This window comes from Mycena indigotica (assembly GCF_014461135.1).
Source record: "Mycena indigotica strain 171206Taipei chromosome Unknown Mind.scaff0005, whole genome shotgun sequence".
NCBI lineage: Eukaryota > Fungi > Basidiomycota > Agaricomycetes > Agaricales > Mycenaceae > Mycena > Mycena indigotica.
The window spans coordinates 1,781,456-1,804,368 of NW_023503004.1; the positions used below are offsets into that span (position 1 = coordinate 1,781,456).

A 22,913-nucleotide genomic window follows, 5' to 3' on the forward strand; every position below is an offset into this window, starting at 1 on the left:
AAGAAACTGAACCACATCTCAAATAGGAAATTACTATCAAAATCCTTGGTCCTTCCCCAGAATGCAAGGAGATTGTCCTTTCAATAACAATTATTTGTATTCTGAGACCATTAATGACATTCCCAACCACCCTAGAGCCTACAAAAAAAAAGGTGATTTAAGCCTTCTAGAGCACCCCCCCTCCCCCAGCATTATTTTTTACACTCCTAAGAGTTGAATAAATGAATAACTTGGTTTAATTCGCAACACTTATAATTACCCAGTATGTTGGCTTCACCAATGCAATTGCCACACACATATATATACCAAGCGTTGATGCGTTTTCTATGATTACCACCCCTGTTTCACGTCCAAACTCCCCACCAGGCCGCGCAGTTCATCAATTCGGCCATCCACACCCTCCGATTCGACTTCGTGGTACAGACTCGCCTTAATCTTCAGCTTTGCCACTCGCCTGTCCGCGTCGAGGAATTCCTGCAGCATCTCCCTCAACGCATCAACGAAGCGCTCGATACTCCCAATCTCGTCATCCCCACGATACATGATCGAGAGCTTTATCTTGCGGAGCGGGAACGGCGGCCTGCTGGCCCGGACGAGGGCAGCCAGAGCCGCGCAAAACGGCGTCGACCCCTCACCCGCGTTGAGATCGACGCATTCGATCGCGGGGAGGCCAGGGAGCACTGTCCGCCATGCGGACTTTGAGAGGTACGTGCTGAAGAAGCGGTTACCGAGAAACAGGTGCGTGATGGTTGCAGTTGGGACGGCGTTGAGAATTTTTGCCAGGACTTGGCGTGTGTGCGGCTGTGTCGTAGGATATGTGGATATACAGAAGATGAGGCTGGCTGCGCGGGCACGCTCTTTCCAGCGGTTTGCCTCGGTGCTGGTTGACACCGTGAGCGGGCGGATGTGGCCGGGATATGGCTCGGACAGTTGGAAGGTGATGCTTCGGGCAACCGGCGCATCGACTGTGCGCAACCGTTTATGGACGGGAACGAGAATGTCGCGGATGTCATTGCCGGAAGACACGCCAGGGCAGTCCACATCGAGGCTGGTTGTAGCCGGAAAGATAACGTGCAGGAGGAACCTTTGTAGAGAACGGACGGTTGGTAGGCCTTGAATGTGGAGGAACTCCAGATGGGGAAGATAAACCGAGGAGTATTGCTCGGCGGCAATGATAATGGGGAGTCGAAGGTAAACGTAAGTCAGACCCGGACAAGCCGAAAGTACTTGTAATAGGTCGTTGAACTCGAGTGGATTCGTGAGTGACACCTGCGGAGTAGCGCTCAGTTTGAGCGATTGTAACGAGTGGATGGCCGTCCAGGGAGGCTCGACATCAGCCAAGTCAAGTCTGCGGAGGCGAGGAATACGGATGTCGAGTACTTGGCTCGGGAGGAGTGGAATGGGCTTGATGCTTCCCGATTCATCCAGTTCGTCCCCAATACGCGCGACAGATAGTTGTAGGTCAAAGAGTGCGGGGAAATCATGGCGAGAGATGTTGTCTATGAGCTCCACCATGACGCTCAGACTGGCGCCGATATTGAGACGCGCTAATCGACCTGCGTTTAGCATCAACTGCGGAATTGCTCTAGTACTATTGCTGGGGTCCAGGCGCCCGATGGTCACGACCAGTGGGACGCCGCCAGAAAGCTGCAGCTGGCGCTGGAATCGCTCGCGTTTGATGATCCAGTCGAACTCCAGGTGGTCGTAGAGCCGTGGCGTGTGTTGCGCGATTTTATGCCAGCGACGACAGACGATGATAAGCGAGGTCAGTGGCGGGGAGTGAACATGGTAGAAGATGTCTGCCAGGAGCTCGTTGGGCAGCGAGTGAATTGGCGCAATTGCGTTCCGCTCTGCCTTGAGCACGTCGGCCGCCGCAGTGAGTGCACGCAGCACGGAATCAATGGCATTTATCTTCCCCTGGTCCGTTTTGTACTGGGCGAATGCGACTCCAAGCCTGGAAACATCGGGTGTAAGTCGGGAGTCTATGGGGCGAATGAAGACCCACAGTGTCTGTAGCTCTGGGTTTGCCTGTAGCGACATGGTGGTTGACGAGAAAAAAAGAAGCGTCTGACATATTAACGCTGACGTCATTATGCCGTGCAGCCGACCCCATCATCAGTACATCTGTCACTGTGACTTTCGTCTTTTTTTCCGATGCCACGCGACGCATACGAGAGCGACACCGGCGAGAGGGACACACCGACCCACACAGACTTCATCAACAACGCACCAGTAGCGCGTAGGATAGGGTCTGTGCACGGGTCAGTAAAATCTTTCTCTCAGCCCGGGCCCTCCCAACTCAGCCAACTCACCAAATGGTCGATTCCGCAGGGGCGGCCGGAAGGCGCTGCATCGCCGAGGACGAGCGATTGCGCGGATTATGTACTCCCAAGGTCGAACCCTGACCGGTATCGCACGCATCTTCGGCGTCAACATAAAGGTCATCCGCCGCGTGGTGAAGCTTCCGCATGTCCACTGTCCTAAAGACGAGCTGCCGAATGACTACGACTACGCTGGGGACGGCTTCAAAACGGCTTTTCCGCCACTGACCACGAGCGAGAAGCCGGGATGTGTGGATACTTGTTCGTCAAGCTCAGAGAATGACTCCGACGAGGTGCGTTTCCGTTCATTTCGACGACGTATTGAGCTAACCTTACTCCAAGGTGGCTTCCTCCGCCGGTGTCGGTTGCAAGAGGAAGAAGTCCCAGGCGAATATTAGTACTGCGAAGAAGGTTAAGCGTCGACAGCCCACACCTTATCATAGCCATGCGTTTGATGCATATGATTCGGACTCATCCCTCTCCGAACCTCCTGCCAGTCCCCCGCCTGGTCCATCGACGCCGAGAAAACGACGGCTTCCGCTTCCCAAACACGGCGCTATCCAGACCTACCACGCCTCTCTTCTTGCCGATGTTCTAAAATCTATGCTTGGCCTTGACCCGGTCCTGAACATGACCACTCCGGCGCACATTGCCCTGTTCGAAGCGCGGGGCTTCACCGTCGCCCGCCTCCACGCGATGAGCCGGTGGGCGGCGTCAGATATCTCTGAGGCGTTGCGCCGTTTGCTCTCAAACAAAGTCGACAACCACATCAATCTCGACGTATTTGAGGTCGTCATGCTAGAGCTCGCACTGACCAAACTCGAGGCTCCCACCACGGTCAGCAATGTATCCTCTCTTCTCTATACATACATTTTAACAGCAGCAACTTACAGTCGACCCCGCCGGTCAAGTCTCTGTCTGATGCTTTGTCTCTTGTTGAATATTTGCGAAATGTCAATGGGTTCGACCTCGCGGGGCATGCCCAGCTCCTTGGCACGAACGGCTTCACCCTCGAGCGCCTCCGCCACCTTTCCTCAATGGCCAGTGACTCACCCCAGATGGTGTATGAAGTGCTCTTCCGCGCACTGCAGGCGGGAAGTCCATTTGTTGAGGGTGGCAGTGGCAGTCAGAGCCCGGGGATAACACCCATTGAAATAATCGCTCTCGAATTCTCGCTGCGTTCTCACATCGGCCCCATCTCGTAAACTTCAAGTTCACCACCTGCATTCGCTAAACGCTTTGCCTGTTTCGTTTTGCTTTGGAACATATGGTGGCAGTCCTGAATGGTCCCTTACATGTGATCGAGAACAGTAAACCGCACGATAAATCCAATTATGATACTTGCCCGAATATGTACTGCTCGGTAGAAGCAAGGTAAATGCAGAAGTATGTTGTCCGTATGTTCAAATGATTTTCGTACCCGGCCCTTCTCCAGTCATAGTCTCCGCCGCCTCCGCATCCGACAAATCGTCCGCCTCTGCCTCAACGCCGCCCACGGCGTACTCCGCGAGAAGATCCTGTGCAGCTCTGGCCGGGTCTGGGTCCACGTCAAGCGGCAGGAAATTCACCAGAAAAACTTGGTCTTTGCGCGGCGTGCCGGCGGTCGGCGCATCGAGAAAGAGCTGAAACAAGCATGACAAAGGGGCACAGTGGCGGTAGGAAAGGGGGCACGCACGGCTTGGCCGGGGGCGCTCGTCCAGCAGAGCGACTCGTCCGCGTCGCATACCTGCGCGGCCATCAGAAGTTGTGCAGTGAATGAAGGGCGGCTTACGCGGATGCCGGCGGCTGTGAGCATGCTCGGCCATTCCGCCTCTAGGTCCTCGTGGTGGATGCTCCACAGGTATGCGGCTTGGTTGACGTGTGTGATGGCCTCGTTCGGCGTCCATATGACGGTGCTGTTCTGTCGCGCTGTCAGCAAAGCAACACAATCGTGGGCGAGTAACCAACGAACGGGAGTTGTATCCGTGACACCCACGGATGCAGCCGTGGTCGCGCCGGAGGGGACCACGCTGAAGAGATAGAGGTCGTTCTTGGGGCCGAGGAAGGGCAGCGGCGGGGGGCGAGTAGTAGATGTAGAACTGGGTATAGGTAAGAGGTTGAAGGCTGGACATTGTACTCACGTAACTGGGGATGAACAGCGGCTTGTCGTCGAGCGAGTCAAGAATAGTCTTATTGGCAGATAGGACGATTGCATTTCCGTCCGCGGGCTGGAGCCGGCCGCAAAGCGTCACCTCGTCCTTCTTGAGCTTGGGGCAGAGCTGCGTATCCGAGTTCATCGCCGGAAGGAGGATCGCTGCGCTACGCTGTGGGAACCCGACGCCTGGAGTTGGCTTCGACTTGGGTGGAGCCACGCCGACCGCAGATGCGGTGGGCGGTAGGGCCTGAGGCGGACCGGGTATTTGCTGGGTGATTCATTCAGTCAAGTCCTTTATAACAAGGAGGGAAAGCCGTACAGGCGCGGCGGTGACCGCTGTGAAAGAGCAGACAAGAAAGCCAGCAAGTATGCGGTAGCGCATTGCAGTAGAGTTGCTGAGCGATTCCAATGCCTGCCGAGCATCTTTTATAGCGAGCAGTGTTCATTTCTCGGCCCCCAACTCTTTCGGATGCATGTTCAAGCGGATAGGAAACCGAAACGTTCAGCAGGCGCTGATGTCGGTCGCGATTCGGAAGCGAAAGGTCGGCGACCATGGATGAGCGAAGGCAAGCCGCAGCAGGTCGCATTACATCAGCGTCACACTTTGTTGACTCTTTGATGGCATTCGTCATCATGCGTCACGTCGGATCATCGTCACTTCCGTAAAACGCCGAGCCTCTTGTCCCACATCTTCTTCCTTCCAACGTCCAGCCTTATGCTCTGCCCAGCGTTTTTACCCAGACTCAAGACTCCCGTCTCCTATTCTAAACACCGATGACGCAACCCTCGTTTTTCGACGATGACTCGTATAAATATCCGGCGGTTCGGCCAAGCCCTACCACACAATGGCCTCCTTTACTTCGCTCTTCTTCCTGCGCATCCTTGCTGTGAGCGCTAGCGTGAGCATCGCACTCGCGCAAGACAACTCGGCCAACAACGACCGCCCCCATCAGCGGCGCGCGAGTAGGACTGAACAGATCATCTTGGGTGTTATACTCGGTGAGCCTTGCAGTCTAATGCGAGCCTGAGCTGCAGGCTGATGTAATGTTCGCAGCTACAGCCTTCTGCGCGCTTGTGATAGTCGGTATCATCCGTCGCCGTCGACGGGTGAAGGTGACCGACAGCGAGACGGGTATACGACCAGCCTCAGAGTCGGATGGGAGCGGCGGAGAGTCCCCAGATGGGCCTGCTACGCTCAATTCCGCCGCAGTGCTGCCAGGTCAAGATGCGCCGGTAGGAGACGCTCCTCCTCCCCCATATGTGAAAGAAGACCCCAGTGCGGATAACAATGTCAATATTAATGGATTACCACTGTCCACCGAAGTGCGTGTTTTGCTCTTCTGTTTGCACCACTCTCTAACCGGTGAATATCCATAGAGAACCACTTTGAATTGACATGTATGCCTCTGTCACGACTTATTTACTGCAATTCTTCATCTACAACGACGACCATCTTTCCGCCTGCCTCCCCCCTTTCCATAACGCGATGCGCCTCCTGTACCTCTTCTTCTGAAAACCTCCAAGTGCGCTTCGGCGCTGCCCCATCCAACTTTCCCTCCGCCGCCAGCCGCGCAATCGTCGTCAACGGCACGTCGCTCAGCGGGAAGCCCTCCTCGCCAAAAGCAAAGCTTGCAAAGAACGACAGATGTACGCCGCTGCTCATCTTCTGCAGCAGCGGGTTGAACTCGACACTATCGAGCCCACCGAGCCAGCCCGCAAGACACACCCGCCCGTCGCGGCGCGCCAAGTGGACCGAGCTGAGGACGGTGGAGTTGCCGACAAGGTCCAAAATCTTGTCAAATTTGCCTTGCGTGCCAGTGGCCACAAGTGGCTCGAGGAGGACCTCTTGCACACCGCTTGCGAGGAGATTTTGGGATCGCGATAAGGAACGGGCCGTCCCCATGACCACAGCGCCCTTCTCCCGCGCCAGGGCGATTGCCGCCCGGCCAAACGCACTCGACGCGCCACGCACAAGGAGTGTCTCTCCCGCCTGCAGGTCGAGATTCCGGAAGAGACATGTCCACGCTGTTGCGTATGTCTCCGGAAGCGCGGCTAGTCGTGCCCATCCGAGGCTACCGACAACGTCATGCGGGAGGGGGACGATGTTCTCCAGCCGGGCGGAGGTGTATTCGGCGTAGCTGCCGTTGATGGTCCGGCCCAGTCCGCCCATAAGGGTGGCTACTGGGGTGCCGGGCCTCAGCGCATCCCCTTCGGAAGAGACGACGACGCCGACACACTCGATGCCGATAATAGGCATGCTCTCCGCCCATTCCCCGCGCCGCATGTGCATCTCCGCATGGTTTACGCCGAATGCTTTGATTTTGATGATTGCGTGGCCTGGTGCGGGAGAGGGGGTAGGGACAAGTGTGTGCATTTTGAGAGATGTTTCCACGGGGCCGAAGTTGGAGACGACGATGGCACGCATGGTGGGAGGATAAGGGGTCGACTGTTTGCTCATTGTACGTTTCTACGATGGAGGTTCGTACGGAAGGACGTTTTGACTGCTTATATATTGTTGTGTTACCAAACATCGTGCAGACGCGGACACCGAGTTCGGCCGACAGGCTGACTCATTCGTGCCCAGCTTCCTTCTCAAGCTGCGGAGGCTAAATTCAGGGCATGTGACCAAGGATCGTTCGTAAGCCAAGCCTTGGGACAGCATGCGCGCTCATGCGCGGCGTTTGTAATGCTCCCACTAATGAATCCGTCATCCAATGATATCCTTCTCCTTCAACCTCTGTAGTTCCGCTTCCGACAAGCCCAGAAGACCACCAAGCACGTCTCCAGTATGCGCTCCGAGATCTGGGCCAGCCCAACGCGGCTTGGCCTCGCACCCTTCAAGAACAGGGAACGTCCCCTGCATCTTGACGCTCCACCCATCCTCGCCCTTGGACGGCACCCAGACATCTTGGATGGCACCCCGTGCGCGGAGCTGCTCTCCCTGTTCCACCATGTCTTTCACATTGACTACCCTGCCGACTGGGATCTTTGCGGCCTCCAATGCCTGTTCGACGTCCGTTGTGCTTCGGACACTGGTCCAGGCCCGGATGGCCTCTTCGATAGCAGATTGAGCGGCGGGGACAGCCCTCTGGTGGTTCTGAGCATACTGGGGTGAAGCAAGATGCGGGGCGCCAATGAGATGCATTAATCGGGCATAAAGCGTGTCACCGTTGGCGCCAATGACGATGTATACGGGGGTCGTTGAGGAAGACGAGGCGGGAAGACACGGATATGCGTTGGTCGGAACGATGCCGGTCACAGAAGATCCAGAAGGGCCGCGAATCTGACAGGAGAGTTGTGATTCAAGTTGTCAGCAAACTTGAAAACGTGAGGAAGATTTGTCACTCACTTTGCTCTTGCGGTCGTATTCCGGGATTATACCCTCCATCAGGTTGAGCATACTGTCATACTCAGTTCGCGGAGTAGACGATGATTCGGAACTTTGTGGTACCTCTCAAGAATACTAACGTCGACCGTCGTCCCTCCAGCTTCCCCAGCTTCTTTCTTGCGCTGTCTTTGTAGAAGAGCCAAAACCTGTGCGAGAGGCCACATGAGCTGATTCCTGTGCGGATACGCATACCCACAGTACCAAATGCCGCATGCAATCCCGCTACCGAGTCTCCCAGGCTGATGTTTGGACGAACTGGTGGCCCGTTGAGGGCCCCAGAAGCCTCGTCAGGAAATCCGTTGATGTAGCGAAAGCCTGATTCGGCTTCGCATACTGAAGCGTATCCTGGACGAGGCTCCCAGGGCCCCGTTTGGCCATAGCCGCTGACACGGGTGTAGATGAGGTCAGGATTGTAGGGGTGGATAGCCGCTGGATGGAGGTCCCATTTCTCAAGCGCTGTCGAGGTAGCATTGTGAGTACTCGGTGAGCTGTAGGGGATTGTAGGCGTACTGCCGGGCTTGAAGTTTTCGATGAGAACGTCAGAACGGATTGCGAGCTGGCGGACAATGCTGCGAGACAAATGTAAGGAAAGTTCATGCAGTCAGTGGGAGTTGGACGCACCTTTGGCCCTGCTGTTAAAGATCCGTTGCCAAGAGCCTACCAGCGATCACGCGGGACACTGTAGAAGGGGTACAACTGGTGGAGAATCCGTTCTCCACCAGGCCTTTATATACTATCCATACATACATATCATATGACATAACCGCCATGTGCGCTCGCTCGTCACATGCGCATCTCCATGCGCTAACACTTCCCCACGAGCGAGACACACCTACCAGGCGTAAGCAAAACCTCCCGCTGCAAGTCCCGCAGCGCCGCCATTCCCACCACCCTTCGTGTTCTCCGGGCAGTTCTTCCGGATATGGCCGAATTTGCCGCATTTAAAGCAGCCCCGCCCCTTCGCCGCACCACCTCTAGCCAGCAGTGCCGAAGACGCGCCGCCATCCAACGACCCATGTCCGCCGTCGATAATTTTCCAGCTGAGCAAGCGACTCTTGACGTTGGCGACCGTCAAGTCATCGCCAGGCAGTCCGTCGATCGCAAATACCAGGGGTTTGAAGTCCGACCCCAGCCCATTCGTGAGCGCCAGGATAATGTCGAGATCGCTGAGCGGCGCATTAATCAGCTTGAGCTCCGCCGCCGCATCCATCACCCGACCAATCCATTCCAGCATCGATTCCGACTCACCCTTCACCATGCCCAACCATTTCCGCTTCCCCGCGAGCTGAGCCGCCAACCCGCGAACGCGATGTATACCCTCTAGCGCAAGCCAAACCAGCCGCGGGTCGAGTTCGTCTCCAAAATGAACCAGCTGAGACGCCGAGACGCAAAGCACTAGCTCCGCATGCGCCTCCTCCATCTTCTCCGGATCCCTCACCTCCAACGCCTTCTGCAGCAGCGTAGCCGCCACTGACTCCTCGTCCTCCTCCTTCGTGTTGGCCGGAATCGTGATCCGCGGCTGAATTTGAGTCCACAGCTTCCGCCGGATCAATAGGGCCCGCGTCCGAATAGCCCACTCGGCATAGTTTCCTTCCTTGAGGACGACCAACGAGCGGTTATCGAGAACAGTAGTATCCGAGGACATGTCGTACGAGATAAGAGCGTGAGAGAGATCCAAGATGTAAACCAGCGCAAGAATGATCCAGGCGCCGAAAGGTGATATTGACCAGTTGTGTTAAAGATCCGTTGCCAAGAGCCTACCAGCGATCACGCGGGACACTGTAGAAGGGGTACAACTGGTGGAGAATCCGTTCTCCACCAGGCCTTTATATACTATCCATACATACATATCATATGACATAACCGCCATGTGCGCTCGCTCGTCACATGCGCATCTCCATGCGCTAACACCTGCTCCGTATGAAGATCGACCGCAACACTCTTCTTGTTCCTCCCGATGCTCCGAAACCACGGGCTACAGCCGTCAGTATCCAGCTCACGCCAGACTCGAAGTGGGTCGCCCTTCTTCGGAGGCTCTACCTTGATGACTTCCGCGCCAAACTGCCTGAGAGACGTGAGCTGAGTGTGGGGAGCAGTGAATATGAGAACATTCCCGAGGAGTTGACCAGCGAAGGGCCCCGCAATAAGCTGCCCAAGCTCTAGCACACGTACGCCGTCGAGCGGTAAAGCAGAGTTTCTGGGTGAGTTTGAGGAACGGCGGATGGTTCTATCCCAGCGTGGGCCACATGGTTTGGCGGCGGTACGAGCAGAAAGCGGTCGGATCGCGGTGGTGCAGATGTGGTGCACTAGGGGGGAGAGCATGACGTGAGGTGTCACATCCACGTGAAGGAGTGACTCTGTGACGTGGATCTTCGTTGATTGCCGGTTGTTCTTCCCGACCACCATGTATGTCGGCCACGCCAGCTCGGTCAGGCTATTCTGCACGCCACTTCCAGCTGCATACTCTCCCACACACTGGCATCTCCCTCGATCGCGAGCAGCTCTCAATCCCGTCCATTATGTTGGGAATGGCATCGCCGGCCGGCGCTTATTCAGCCCGGCCGCTCCGGACCTTCCCCGAGTTTCTTTCTGTTTCTACTTATTCATCTTGCTCACTATTGCTAGAAATTGCTAGAACAAATCTACCTACTATATAAACCAATGTAATAGCAGTAGTAAATTCATACTCTTCTTCTATCTCCTCTGCTCCTCTGCGCCCTCTCTTCTTCCACCTCCATCCTCAACAGGTTATGGGCCCCGGCCATAACTGAATTGCCCGAGTATCACACGCCGCCGGAATCTTGCTTCTATCACGCATCTGCCACCACCGCGATCTATTCGCACGCTGCCTATCTGCTACCACCAGCTTTTTGCTACCGCGCACGCCTGCCGCGCAACCGCCTGACCACTACCACTGCCGTGCACTGCCGCACAACTGACCCGCTACTCGCCGCGCACGCTTACCGCGCACCGCCACTGACCGCTACTGCCGCGCACGCTGCGCATCTGCCACCTGCTTACCTGCCGCCATACTTGCTTATCTCGCGCACCGCTTGCCGCGCCACCCGCTACCTGCCGCTAACCACCACACTGCTTCTCCGCCATGTCTGCCTCCGAAGCCGCTTCCGCTTACCGTATCCATCACCTGACTGGTGAGGACAACTACGCCACATGGGCCGTCAAGATGACGGACATACTCACCGACTTTGGCTATCTTGAGCATGCCCTGGGCACCGCGCTCCGCCCCGAGCACAAACTTGATGACAAGGGGAGTATTGTCGACCCCCAAGGTACCACTGCCGCCGCCATCACTGCCTGGGACGTCAAGGACCGCAAGGCCCTGTCCCAAATTTGCCTCCGGATCACCGACGATCCGCTTGTCTACGTCACCGCTGCTACCACCGCCGCCGAAGCTTGGCAAACGCTTGCCGACACCTACCAGCCGAAAGGCGTCATCGCCATCGTGCTTCTTCGCCGCCAGCTGTTCCGCCTCTCATGCCCCGAAGGCGGCAGCATCGAGGAACACATACGCAAGCTTACTAACCTCCGCACACGCCTTGCCGGCCAGAACTCGCAACTCACCGACAACGAGTTCTCCATCACGCTACTTACATCGCTACCTGACTCCTGGGACACCTTCATCTCCGGGATCGACACCGCCGCTCTCACGTCGTCCACCAAACTTATTGCCCGCATCCTCGAACAGAACCGCCGCCGCACTGCTAAGCCGAACTCTGATGAGGTCGCGTTAGCCGCCCGCAATACCTCGAACAAGCCGCCCCATAAGCCATTCAATCCCAACGTCACTTGCTTCGGATGCGGCCGCCACGGCCACATCAAGCCAGATTGCAACGACACCCGCCGCGGCATCACATTTACTCAGGCCGAGAAAGACCGCAACGAGCGCAACAGCCGCCCTCGTTCTTATCAACCCAACAACGACAATCGCGACAATCAGCGTGATAACGACCAAGCTAACTTTGTAGAAACTGCCAACTACGCCTTCACGGCACTCGACACTAACACGGCCATACCCGCCCGACGCGTGGATCGCCGACTCCGGCACCACCCAGCACATCACGAACAGCCGCGACTTGTTCTCCCATTACACATCAGGAAAATGTCAAAAGGTCTAATGCAACTTATTCCACTTATAAAAGACAAATAAGTTTCAATAAGACATCATAAGATGCATAAGACTCATAAGATCTTATGGGTCTTATGTTAGCTAGGTCCAATTCTAATGTAAGTCAAATAAGATGAATAAGTTGTTCTAAGACGGAGAATAAGTTGTTCTAAGACCAAAGATAAGTTGTTCTAAGATGCAAATAAGACAGACAAAAGACCCCATAAGCACTCAAAGAGACCCATTGAAATTGACAGAAAGCATAATTGTATTCATAGTAGACTAGATTTACGATGACGACCCGGCTTGTGCGACTTCACCCTCATCATCAGAGTCATCATCCTCGACCAGGCCAATCGGGGCGAGACTCATCTCCACATCCTGCGTTCCTTCAGGTTCTGCCTCGGCGACTTTGCGGGAGCGAGAAGTCACCGCTGCGCTCTGTGCCCCCTCCAAGATGTCCGCCCAATGCGCTGGTGTAAGCAGATCCACCACGGCATGAATCCGACTAATGCCCTGCATAACCCCCCTCACCACCCGGTCGCCCCATGTCTCCTTGTCGAATTTCGGTAGGCCGTTATTTTGGCGAGAGCCAAGGGGAGGAATTCGCTTGCCCGTCACATAAAGTGAGAGCGCACGTTGTATCTGAGACACAGTTAGCAGATGCAAGCCACCACTGAGGAGCTCACCGCCTGCAGAGACATCGCCAATGCCCCACCTGGAAACAATCCTTCCCCTTCGATACCAGGAATATCTTCCCGGGGCCCTATTCCGCCATCGTCATACTTGCTAAGCTTACAATACGCTGCAAGCGTCTGCAAGATGAGGGGATTTAGCATAAGTCCCTCGTTAATGATCAGCAGATGCTACGACACAGAAACGAAGCATACCTTTCGATGGGAGTATGTGACTTTGGGCTCCGGGCCCGGGCCCGTTTCGTCGATGTGCTGCTTGACACTCTTGTAGAAGAAGACAAGGTATTCCCTCTTGTCGTCGTGCGCAACGCGGCTCAGAAGGTATTCGACATCGGCCTTCATCTCGGCGGAGGTCTTGCCAGCCATACGAGCATCGACGGCGTCGACGGCCGCAGAGCCGAGCATAGTGCGGAGATTGTAGATTCGGTCGCGGCTCTGAAAATCATTAGATGATACGCAAGAGGCTATTCAAACGACACACGAGTTTGAGGACCACCTGCACCATATGCTGGTCCTTCGGCTTCTTGTACGAGAGCGGGAAGGCCGGAAGGCATTGGTTGAAGTAGGCAATCGTATTTTCGCCGTTGAGCGTGTCCCAGCCGGTAAGATAGCCCGAATAGCTGACGAGTGCGGTGCCATATCCTCCAAAGACCTTGCGAAGGTCGGGCGGAAGATCACTAAGGTTAATATCCGCGTTCTTCTTCTTTCTGAGAATGACGGCACGGTCTGCCGGCGAGACGAATTGGGGCTCGTCAACGTCAACGATACCAGCGAGCGATGTGGTCTAAGGAAAAGTGTGGTAATATGTCAGCGCTGAGTCAAAGCCGGTTGACAGCTCACCTTCTTCTGAGCTTGCCGGGCGTTGTGTGTGACGGATGCGTGGCGCTTCTCTTCTTCCTCATCGTCATCAGACGCGAAGCTCGCAATGGGCTCGTCTTCCACCTCCAGCAGCGCGCGCCACCTGTCGCCGAGAAGACAGAGCCTGTTGACGCTGAACGACCATGGCCCCTCCCGCCTTGAGGTGTACCGGACCGTCTCTCTGGTTCCCAGTTCGGATCGATGCCGCTGGTGGTCTTGGGTTTCTTCTTCTTACCCTGTACTGCAGTAATCGGCCTGCCAACAAATTAGACTGGAGACTGGGCGACATAACGACCTACACGCGCGCATCGCTGTCCGCTTTTCGCTTGCGGCCATCCGTTTGGTCGACTTCCATCGCATCGCGGACGAGCTTGTCCACCTTACGGCGCGTGTCGCCCCTTCGTCTTCTTGGTTTTCTTACGGCGTGGTGTCTCCACAAGACGGAGCTCGTCATCGGAAGGATCCATGATGAGCTGCTCGTTGTGTTCGTCGCCTGACGAGTCTACCGACATGGCAGTCTCAGGCTGTGGCCGGTACTCCGAGTTGTTGCCGCTGCTCTCTTCGTCGTCCGAAGCACCGTTGGAGTGAATGATGTCTAGCCAAAAAGTGAGCATTGAGGTTGTTTATGGCTGAAGTATTACTCACCGCTTGCGTCAGCAGGCCGGGTGCGGGACACTTTCTCCCTTCCTGGATCCGACGAAGGGTGGTCCCCCGTCTCTGCCTGACGTCTCGCTTCGGCGAGACTCCGTTTCTCGACCTCCGCAACGTTGACGAGGCCTTGCTCTCGCGCTGGTCAGCCAACACTCGTTTGTGGGCGGCCTTCTGTTGCTTCTCCGCAGCAACTACAGTCGAAGAACGCCGTGCCGCGGGCATATCTGGCTTCGCAGCGCTCACTCTGGAGTCGCGCAAAGTCATTCCGCCAGGGATCTCGGGTCGAGGACGATTTCCTTGGGTTTTGGGGGGTTTTGCAGGCGGTTTTGCAGGCGGTGTGGCTGTCACAGCGGTCGAATTCACCGGCGGGAGGGCGATTTGAGACGAGGCTCTCCACGCCATGGAAGGGAGAGGAAGAGCTACAGTCCTGCTGCGAGTGACGACTTCGCAAAATTTGCAAGTCAAAACGCTTGGCGATCACGCGCAGCTGGTGCCACATGATGATGGCCTGCAGTGCCTCTCGGGCACCAACTCCGACCCCTCTTGCTTCCAACTACCTACGACAATATGCCGCCGAAATCTAGGGCGTTCAAAGCACGCAACATTCCCTGTCCCCACTGTCCCCAGCTGTTTCTCAGCTATCGCGGCCGGACGCAGCACATCGAAGCTATTCACGGCGATCTGGAGCCCAGCAACGATCCATCGATCGCGCCAAGCTCCGATGCTCCTGGCCCAGAGCCTTCATCGTCGCCGCCCCCAGCCAATTTCGATCTCCCTGATCATAACTCGGATCCACCCTCCCGCTCGTCGTCGCCGCCTACTGTCGAAAGCAATGTAAAAATCGAGAAACACCCGATTTTAGACGGTATGTAGGGCGGCACAACGAATTACATGGGCTTACATTGTGTTTCAGGCACTCCGTGCGACGCCGATGGGTATGATCTACCGTTAGGCGCACCTGCGCCGTCCTGGGACCATCGCGAGCCCGACGACTTCGCGTCTTTCGACAACCGTGCAGCTTTCGAATTTGCGGACTTCCTCTATATCCGTGACCAGATGTCGGGCAACAATATCGACCAGCTCATGCAACTAATGGCGGCACTGTACCCTGATCGTCCCCCTCCATTTGCCGATGCCCGCGAGCTGTACGCTCGAATTGACGACTTGCCGCAGGGAGACATCCCATGGGAATCGTTCGCGGTGCAATATACGGGTCCTCGCCCTGCCACCAACGTACCAACTTGGATGACCGACAAATACGAAGTCTGGTTCCGGTCGCCCTTGGCCGTTTTCGAGAAGCAGCTCGCTAACCCGGACTTCAAAGACGAGCTCGACTGGGCGCCGAAGCGTATCTTCAAGAACGATAAACGGCAGTATACTGACCTGTTTTCGGGTAACTGGGCTTGGCAGCAAGCGGTACGTCCCCAATCTGCATGATATCAGGTCTGACTTGTATTATCCAGGGACGAAATAGCCCAGAACGAGGAGAATCATGGGGCAATGTTTGTTCCTGTCGTCATTGGCAGTGACAAGACCTGTGTGTCAGTTGGCACCGGGAACACAGAGTTCTATCCTTTATATGGCGGAGTTGGGAATCTACATGGGTCAGCCCGTCGGGCACACCGGGAGGGTGTCTCGTTGCTTGGATTTTTAGCTATTCCCAAAAGTACTTCCGAGTTGCTTGAATAACGATACATTTGACACATTGTCAGCGACGCGCCAACATGCCGGGAGTGTAGATTTCCGCAAATTTCGGCGGCAGCTTTTCCATGCATCTTTGGCCCGGATTTTCAGTATTCTCAAGCCCTATATGACAACAGCCAGAGTTACACGTTGTGCTGATCGTCACTTCCGACGCGCAATATATGGCTTTGGTCCAGTTATCGCCGACTATCCAGAACAAGCACTATATGCTTGTATCGTTCAGGGGTGGTGTCCCATGTAAGACTGCCCTTATTGTCTTATGATATCATTAGCTGATTGAGACTACTTGAAGCTGTTTGTCTCCTCCTGATGATCTGGATAAACAAAGTGCACATCGGTGCAAGGAGCATACGGAAGCCCTTCTAGATGCGTCACTGACGGTAAAGGAGCTGTGGGATGAGTTTGGTGTGGTGGCCGATATCATTGTGAGCGTAACTGACTGTGGCATTTGCACAATTGACAAGCTTAAAGCCATTCACTGATGACTTCCCCCGAGCGGACATTCATGAGCTGATCTCTGTGGATTTACTCCATCAACTCATCAAGGGAACTTTCAAAGACCATTTAGTCGATTGGATTGTCGAGTATATTCAGCAAATGTATGACAAATCAGATGGTGAACGTATTCTGGCAGACATTGACCGACGGTATGATATTTATTTATTTATGGTGTATCAGGCCGTATTAAGCTTAAGTCATAGAATCGCAATCACACCACCATTTACTGGGCTGCGTAATTTCCCAAAAGGTCGCAATTTCAAACAGTGGACAGGTGATGACTCTAAGGGGTTGATGAAGGTCATTGTTTTCAATTCATAACAGAAAAATATTGACAGTCTGAATAGGTATTCCTCCCAGCCATTGCGGGCCGCGTTCCAAGTCAGATGGTGCAAGCGGTTGCACATTTCACCGAGTTCTGCTATCTTGTTCGACGATCAGTCCTTGATGAAGATACACTCAGTGCAGCTGAATCTAGTCTGGCGAAATTTTGGGATACTCGTGAAGTGTTTCGTGACGTCCGACCGGAGGGGTTCTCTCTACCACGGCAGCATTCAACAAAACACTATGTCCCCCGAATTCGCATGTTTGGGGCTCCAAATGGCCTCTGTTCATCAATCACGGAATCAAAGCATATTAAGGCTGTCAAAAAGCCATATCGAAGATCCAACCATAATCAACCATTGAGTCAAATGCTCTTGACGAACCAGCGTCTTGACAAGCTTCACTATGCCCGGGTCGACTTTGCTAGCCGTGGTATGCTCTCTGGCGCGTTGATCCCCCTTCTACCTCCTCTTGACCTGGCGGCCAATAATCCTGTCAGGGAAGCTCTGCCTGACCTAGATGATGATGAAGTAGTGGAGGGTCCTCGATTTGATGGGGAGGTCAAGTTGGCAAAGCGCTACAGTAAGCTCTCTCTTTAGAGTTTAGCGGTTTTTATAATTATGTCAGTTCGACGTGTTCCTCGGGATTTGGCAGGGTTGGCCAGCTACCTTGGCCAACCACGTTTTCCTGAACTAGTTCAGCACTTCCTGTTTGGCCAGCTCTATCCTGACTATGATGGGGAGGTTGATGCCAGTGATCTACCATCAATTGATGGCAAGATTTACACCTACAACTCCGCCCAATCCATCTTCTATGCTCCAAGTGATATATGCGGAATCGGTGGAATGCGACGGGAGCGGATTCGCTCTGCACGATCATGGTTCAAAGGTCCACCACGCTATGATTGCGCATTTGTGGTCCATGACCGGGATGCTCCTGGGATGCTCGGATTCCACATTGGTCGGGTTCTTCTTTTTTCCAATTCAAACACCATGACACATTGTATCCATGTGCTCTAGTGCATTGGTTTTCACTATATGGGGATGAACCTGATGAAGACACTGGCATGTGGATCGTGACTCCTGATCGTCACCGAAGGCGGGAAGCAGACCTTGCTGTCATTCACATTGATGCAATTTACAGGGCAGCACATTTGATACCAGTCTTTGGGCAAGGCTTTGTGCCAGAGGACAACTTTGATGCATCTGACTCATTAGATGCCTTTCAATCATTCTATATTAGTAAATATGCAGACTATCATGCTCATGAAACAGCCTTTTGACTACTGAAATATTTGTACTTATGAACTTTGGAAATGTCAGCAAAAATGATCAAGGCTGACTCTGGTTCATCTTAGAAAAGAACTTAACAAAGATTCATAAGAGCTTAGGAACCTTTTATAAGATCTTGGATAAGACATATAAGACATATTGTCTATTAGAGAATGTCTAATTCATCTTAGAAGACACTTAGCAAAGACACATAAGAGCTTATGGAACTTATATAAGATCTTTCAAAAGATGTATAAGATGCATAAGATGGTCTAAGATCTTATATAAGTTCCTAAGACAAATAAGATGAAATAAGATCTTCTCTAAGACCCCTCTAAGATCTTGTCATTTTCCTGATGCACCCCACACGCTGAGACCATCACCGGCCTCGGAACCACTACCAGCCACGGCCGCGGCACTGTCCCGCTCACAACTGACACCCAACCCGACTCCCTGGTCACTCTGACCGACGTCCGACACGTCCCAGACGCGCCGTTCAACTTGCTTTCCATACCACGGCTTACTAACAACGGCTACACGGTCGAATTCACCGGCCCGCACGTCCGCGTTTTCACGCCCGCTCCTGACTGCCGCGAACTCTTGCGTGGTACCAACACCAACGGCCTCTATATTCTTGCCGTCAGTCCACCCCTGCCGCCTCTAATCCCCATCGCCGATCTTCCCGCGCCGCCGTACCAGCTCAAGGGGGAGCTTTCCACCCCGCCCAAACCTCAGGCTTTCGCTGAGCTTGCCACGGCGCCGCTCGCCGATCCACTTAGCTACGCCGAGGCCAAAACCCGGCCAGACTGGCTCAAATGGTGTACTGCCATGGATATTGAAGTCGCTCACGCGCAAGCCACCGGCTTTATTACCCCGGACTCCACACACATCCCCAACTGCCGCTGGATTTACCGCTCCAAGCGCTACGCCGATGACACAATCTACCGCGCTCGCATCGTCTGCGACCGCACCAAGGCCACGGACACCCCCAACTTCACTCCAGGGGGAGTTTTTCCTTCCATCCGGCAAGCCCGCGTCAAGCACACAGACATACGCACTCACCGGCGACTCCATCGGGCAACACAGTCTTCTAAATGAAGATTCAGTTGTTATCTCCACCATATGCCCCCCTACTCACGGACTCAACTCTTCTCCATCACCACCTTTCAATCGCGACCCGTCTCGACGTCACGCCGCCGCCTCGATGGGACTCGCGCTTGAGGGGGAGTGTTGGGAATGGCATCGCCGGCCGGCGCTTATTCAGCCCGGCCGCTCCGGACCTTCCCCGAGTTTCTTTCTGTTTCTACTTATTCATCTTGCTCACTATTGCTAGAAATTGCTAGAACAAATCTACCTACTATATAAACCAATGTAATAGCAGTAGTAAATTCATACTCTTCTTCTATCTCCTCTGCTCCTCTGCGCCCTCTCTTCTTCCACCTCCATCCTCAACACATTACATAGTGGATTACTACATTGTGCCTGAAAGAACGCACAGAGCGGTGAATCTCGTGAGGAAGACTCTCCTCGTGGCTGCTAGTCTCCTTACACAGGCTCAGGTCTCTCCGTACCACCATCACTCCGCGCAATTGCCGCTCATTGCGCGACTCTGACCCGTCGACAGTGACGCACCACCCTTTTCTTCATTTCCTGTGACTGTCCGCTGTCGACTTGTGGGTCAAGTCATCCATGCCGCCGAGGAGAGTGAGAATGGATGGAGGGCTTTCGGAGGGGTGAGTCGTCTGTTGCCTTCTTTCCCATCCGTTCACCTTCCTAGGTCGCGGCCTTCTCGTGTCGAACGGCTTGCCCTCGTTGGTATGGGCCATTTCCCCGTCCCTCACCACTCTAACAATCAACCAGCCGTCTCAATCGATCCATCTATACAGAGTGTGGTCTTATGTAAAATTTCTGTGGGCGGACTGCCCGCTCGCGAGGTTGTCTTGGATCCCAAGTCTTTCTGCCGGTTGATATTGAAGTCGCCAATTCTGTGAAAAGAGCCGTTTTCGGAGCTCCTGTTGTTACTGAGCTCATTATAGAATCCTCCCCACCTCCACATTGACGATTTTGGCCATTCCTCGTCCCGGAATTCGATTCCCATTTGTGCCATCGCCTGCACACAATACTCGGAGCTTCTCGTTGGATTCCATATTGGCACTGCTCGGGGGCCTTGCGGAGAGCAGCTCGTTGAAGGAGCTCGAGGTCAGATTGAAAGTGACGGAAATCAAGGTACGTCCGGCCTTATTCCGCCAGTGCTGTTCCTGAATCCCTGGCAAGGATAACGGATTCGAATTTGATTTCGAATTATTCAAACGAGATGATGGGTAAGTCGGTCTCTACCATTAACTCGTTTCTCAAATCACACTGGCAGACGATCTGTGCGTATAGACGGTACATGGATTATCACGCCCGTCCCTTGGATCTGACCTCTTTAGAAATTCGCGTCGAAACCGCTGACATTCTCCGATTTCCGCATTATTTTGGTATCGAGATTTGCGCAGACGGCGAGGTCATTACAGAGCACACGATAAAGGGCGCGCCAGACTCATTTCCTAGCGTGATTGTCCTCCCTCCGACGCTGTGAGTTCTCTTACTGTGCCACCATGATGTCTGATCCGGGCACCAGTTGTCTTAAACCAGACTCTGAGCATCGACTCTGCCTCGTTCGACGACCGTGGCCATTCAAATCTTGGTTTTGGCCCTTCAAGACTACGATTCACTTTGAGCCATTTACCATGGCTGAGCTCAGAACGGCTCTTGACGAGCTGCAGCCATCGAACCATCAAGTCTGGCACTCGCTCGCCGGCCTTCCACAACTGAGCTTGTCTTTGGTGCGCCGTCCTCAATATCAGGACCTCGTTGACTGAGAAATGCGCAGCGTTGGGAGAACCTGACAGAAGTTTTATATCAAGCGCAACAAATTGTTTCGTCGCGAGCGCACATTCTCGATCGATTGGGCCGTTCCCGCGCAATATTTGAACGACTTCTCGAATGGGGTGGCGCAGTGGCCGAGGTGAGCGTCGTCCACAGCGTCAAATGGTTTTGCGAATGACACTGTTAAGCTAGACTCCCGAGCTAAGACGATCGTTTCCTGTCTCCAGCAGCTTCACAAGGTATGTATTGCATGACGACGCCGCATCTTTTTCCACTGCAATGACGATGATTTTAGACCATCTCAGGCATGGAAGAGTGTGACGAGCGAATCTTGCAACTCATAGAAAGCATGCTTCATTTCATGAGTTACATAGAACAACTGGAAGACATCCAAGATGCCGAGCACCTCGGTACACGTATGCAAACCATTGCTCCCGAGGTCAAGGAGGTGGCGAACTTTGTCCGGCAGTATGAGACACAAGGTGCCGAACAGTCTATACACGTGGACCGCTGACCGATTAGCCTGCAGGACCTCGCCTTTTTGCAGCACGAGGTGAAATGGCACGGTACGAAAAGCTCGAGAAGCGCTTCAAGCGCTGGACCGCGACTTTCCTCAACAAGCTCGGCGTTGATGCCTACATCAAAGTGAAGTCAATAGAACGGATATTCCGCGAGCAGAGTGATCTTCGTGAGCCATACAACACATATTTGTGTATTCAACAACATTCCCTAGTGAACAAAGTTGGTTACGACATTCTGAATCGGATTCGCCCTGAAAAAATCAATCGCTCTCGACCGATTGACCCGTGCCTGCCAGGCACCCGCGTACGCCTGCTCCAAGAAATTCAAAATTGGATTCAAGACGCGAATGCGCCCAACATTCTGTGGGTCAAAGGCTATCCTGGCTCAGGGAAGACGTGTCTTGCTCGATCAACGATTGACCTGTGCAAAAAGCTGCGTCCAGGCGTCAACTTTGGCGCCGCCGTCTTTGTCGAACGCGACAAGGCGGATATGACGGCCGTATCGACGATAATCAGAGACCTATCCGCCCAATTAGGTCAACAGGAGAAATTCCGCGCAGCCCTGATGCGGCAGACGCATTTGGGGAGCGCGGATTTCGATCCCGCCATCACTAGCATTGCAGACTTATTCGTTTGCCTCCTTGAGGCGCCACTCCCGTGCCATGGCGAGAGAAGGTGCATCGCCCCCGCTTGTCGTTGTCATCGATGCTTTGGATGAATGTGGGGGGTTGGATGGCCCGACGCGCGAGGAAGATCTTGGGCAGTTCCTCCAAGCGCTTCGAGGCATTACGACATTACCCAGCAGCATCCGCTTCATTGTCACTAGCCGCGATGAAAACAGAATCGCCTACACATTCACGGCAGATATCGCAAAAATTGTCGACCTCCAACTACAGGATTCGCAGACGGACGTCGAACTGTTCCTCCACCACAAGCTCGAAAAGCTCGCGCTAAGATACCACGTTCCGGACTGGCCATCGACCGCGCATGTTAAAAAGCTAAGCGAGAAGGCCGCAGGTCTGTTCGTCTGGGCGGCCACTCTCATTCAGTTCATCGACGAGCCCAATCCAGACGACAAGCTGAATGGACTGTTGTCCGGAAGGCTATTGATACGCGGAAGCATTAACAAGCTCTATCGGCTGATTATCTGCAGCGCGTTCTGCACGAAGGATCAATGGGAACCCCCTAGTTCCACTTTCCTCCGCGAGCTAGACCGGCTTGTCGGAGCAATCGTCACGAGTACACATATTCTGACTAGAGATAGTCCCCTATTTGGCATGCTCCGTGTTCGTCAACAAACAATCGACCTCTTCGCTGAAAAGATGCGCCCTCTTCTCGTCCTGGATGGAGGTGCTCCGCCCGGTTGCCTCAGCTTCAAACACCAATCGTTTATCGACTTTCTCGTGTATGCAGAGGAATGCCCATCGGAGTTCCGCATTCGTCCAGCGGATATCCGCAAAAAAATTTCATACACTATGCTCGACTTTCTCTGCAATAACCTGATATTCAACAGCACAAAGATCACTTCGTCGCGTAAGACTAATCGTCACC

The 22,913-nt window shown here is 54.1% G+C and overlaps 6 protein-coding genes across 6 annotated transcripts; 2 read left to right on the forward strand and 4 right to left on the reverse strand.

Annotated features, from left to right (window-relative positions):
• Positions 1-330: 330 nt before the first annotated feature.
• MIND_00579300 (UPF0538 protein C2C4.04c) lies at positions 331-2,040 on the reverse strand (the record flags this gene model as incomplete). Its single annotated transcript, XM_037362554.1, has 2 exons — positions 331-1,954; positions 2,006-2,040. 2 exons carry the CDS (start codon positions 2,038-2,040, stop codon positions 331-333), a joined length of 1,659 nt encoding a protein of 552 aa, XP_037220475.1.
• Positions 2,041-2,154: 114 nt separating this feature from the next.
• MIND_00579400 (F-box domain-containing protein) lies at positions 2,155-3,526 on the forward strand (the record flags this gene model as incomplete). The annotated part of the gene is made up of 4 exons (XM_037362555.1): positions 2,155-2,261; positions 2,332-2,614; positions 2,664-3,158; positions 3,215-3,526. 4 exons carry the CDS (start codon positions 2,155-2,157, stop codon positions 3,524-3,526), a joined length of 1,197 nt encoding a protein of 398 aa, XP_037220476.1.
• A 2,349-nt stretch (positions 3,527-5,875) lies between these two features.
• On the reverse strand, positions 5,876-6,913 carry MIND_00579600 (alcohol dehydrogenase; the record flags this gene model as incomplete). Its single annotated transcript, XM_037362556.1, has 1 exon — positions 5,876-6,913. One exon carries the CDS (start codon positions 6,911-6,913, stop codon positions 5,876-5,878), a length of 1,038 nt encoding a protein of 345 aa, XP_037220477.1.
• Positions 6,914-7,162: 249 nt separating this feature from the next.
• Positions 7,163-8,613, reverse strand: MIND_00579700 (L-carnitine dehydratase bile acid-inducible protein f; the record flags this gene model as incomplete). The annotated part of the gene is made up of 5 exons (XM_037362557.1): positions 7,163-7,738; positions 7,805-7,856; positions 7,907-7,989; positions 8,040-8,412; positions 8,591-8,613. 5 exons carry the CDS (start codon positions 8,611-8,613, stop codon positions 7,163-7,165), a joined length of 1,107 nt encoding a protein of 368 aa, XP_037220478.1.
• Positions 8,614-9,676: 1,063 nt separating this feature from the next.
• On the reverse strand, positions 9,677-10,165 carry MIND_00579800 (L-carnitine dehydratase bile acid-inducible protein f; the record flags this gene model as incomplete). Its single annotated transcript, XM_037362558.1, has 1 exon — positions 9,677-10,165. One exon carries the CDS (start codon positions 10,163-10,165, stop codon positions 9,677-9,679), a length of 489 nt encoding a protein of 162 aa, XP_037220479.1.
• A 4,575-nt stretch (positions 10,166-14,740) lies between these two features.
• MIND_00579900 (uncharacterized protein) lies at positions 14,741-17,718 on the forward strand (the record flags this gene model as incomplete). The annotated part of the gene is made up of 11 exons (XM_037362559.1): positions 14,741-15,038; positions 15,087-15,589; positions 15,637-15,675; positions 15,720-15,777; positions 15,828-15,839; positions 15,886-16,114; positions 16,170-16,302; positions 16,349-16,524; positions 16,579-16,675; positions 16,723-17,281; positions 17,327-17,718. 11 exons carry the CDS (start codon positions 14,741-14,743, stop codon positions 17,716-17,718), a joined length of 2,496 nt encoding a protein of 831 aa, XP_037220480.1.
• Positions 17,719-22,913: the final 5,195 nt, after the last annotated feature.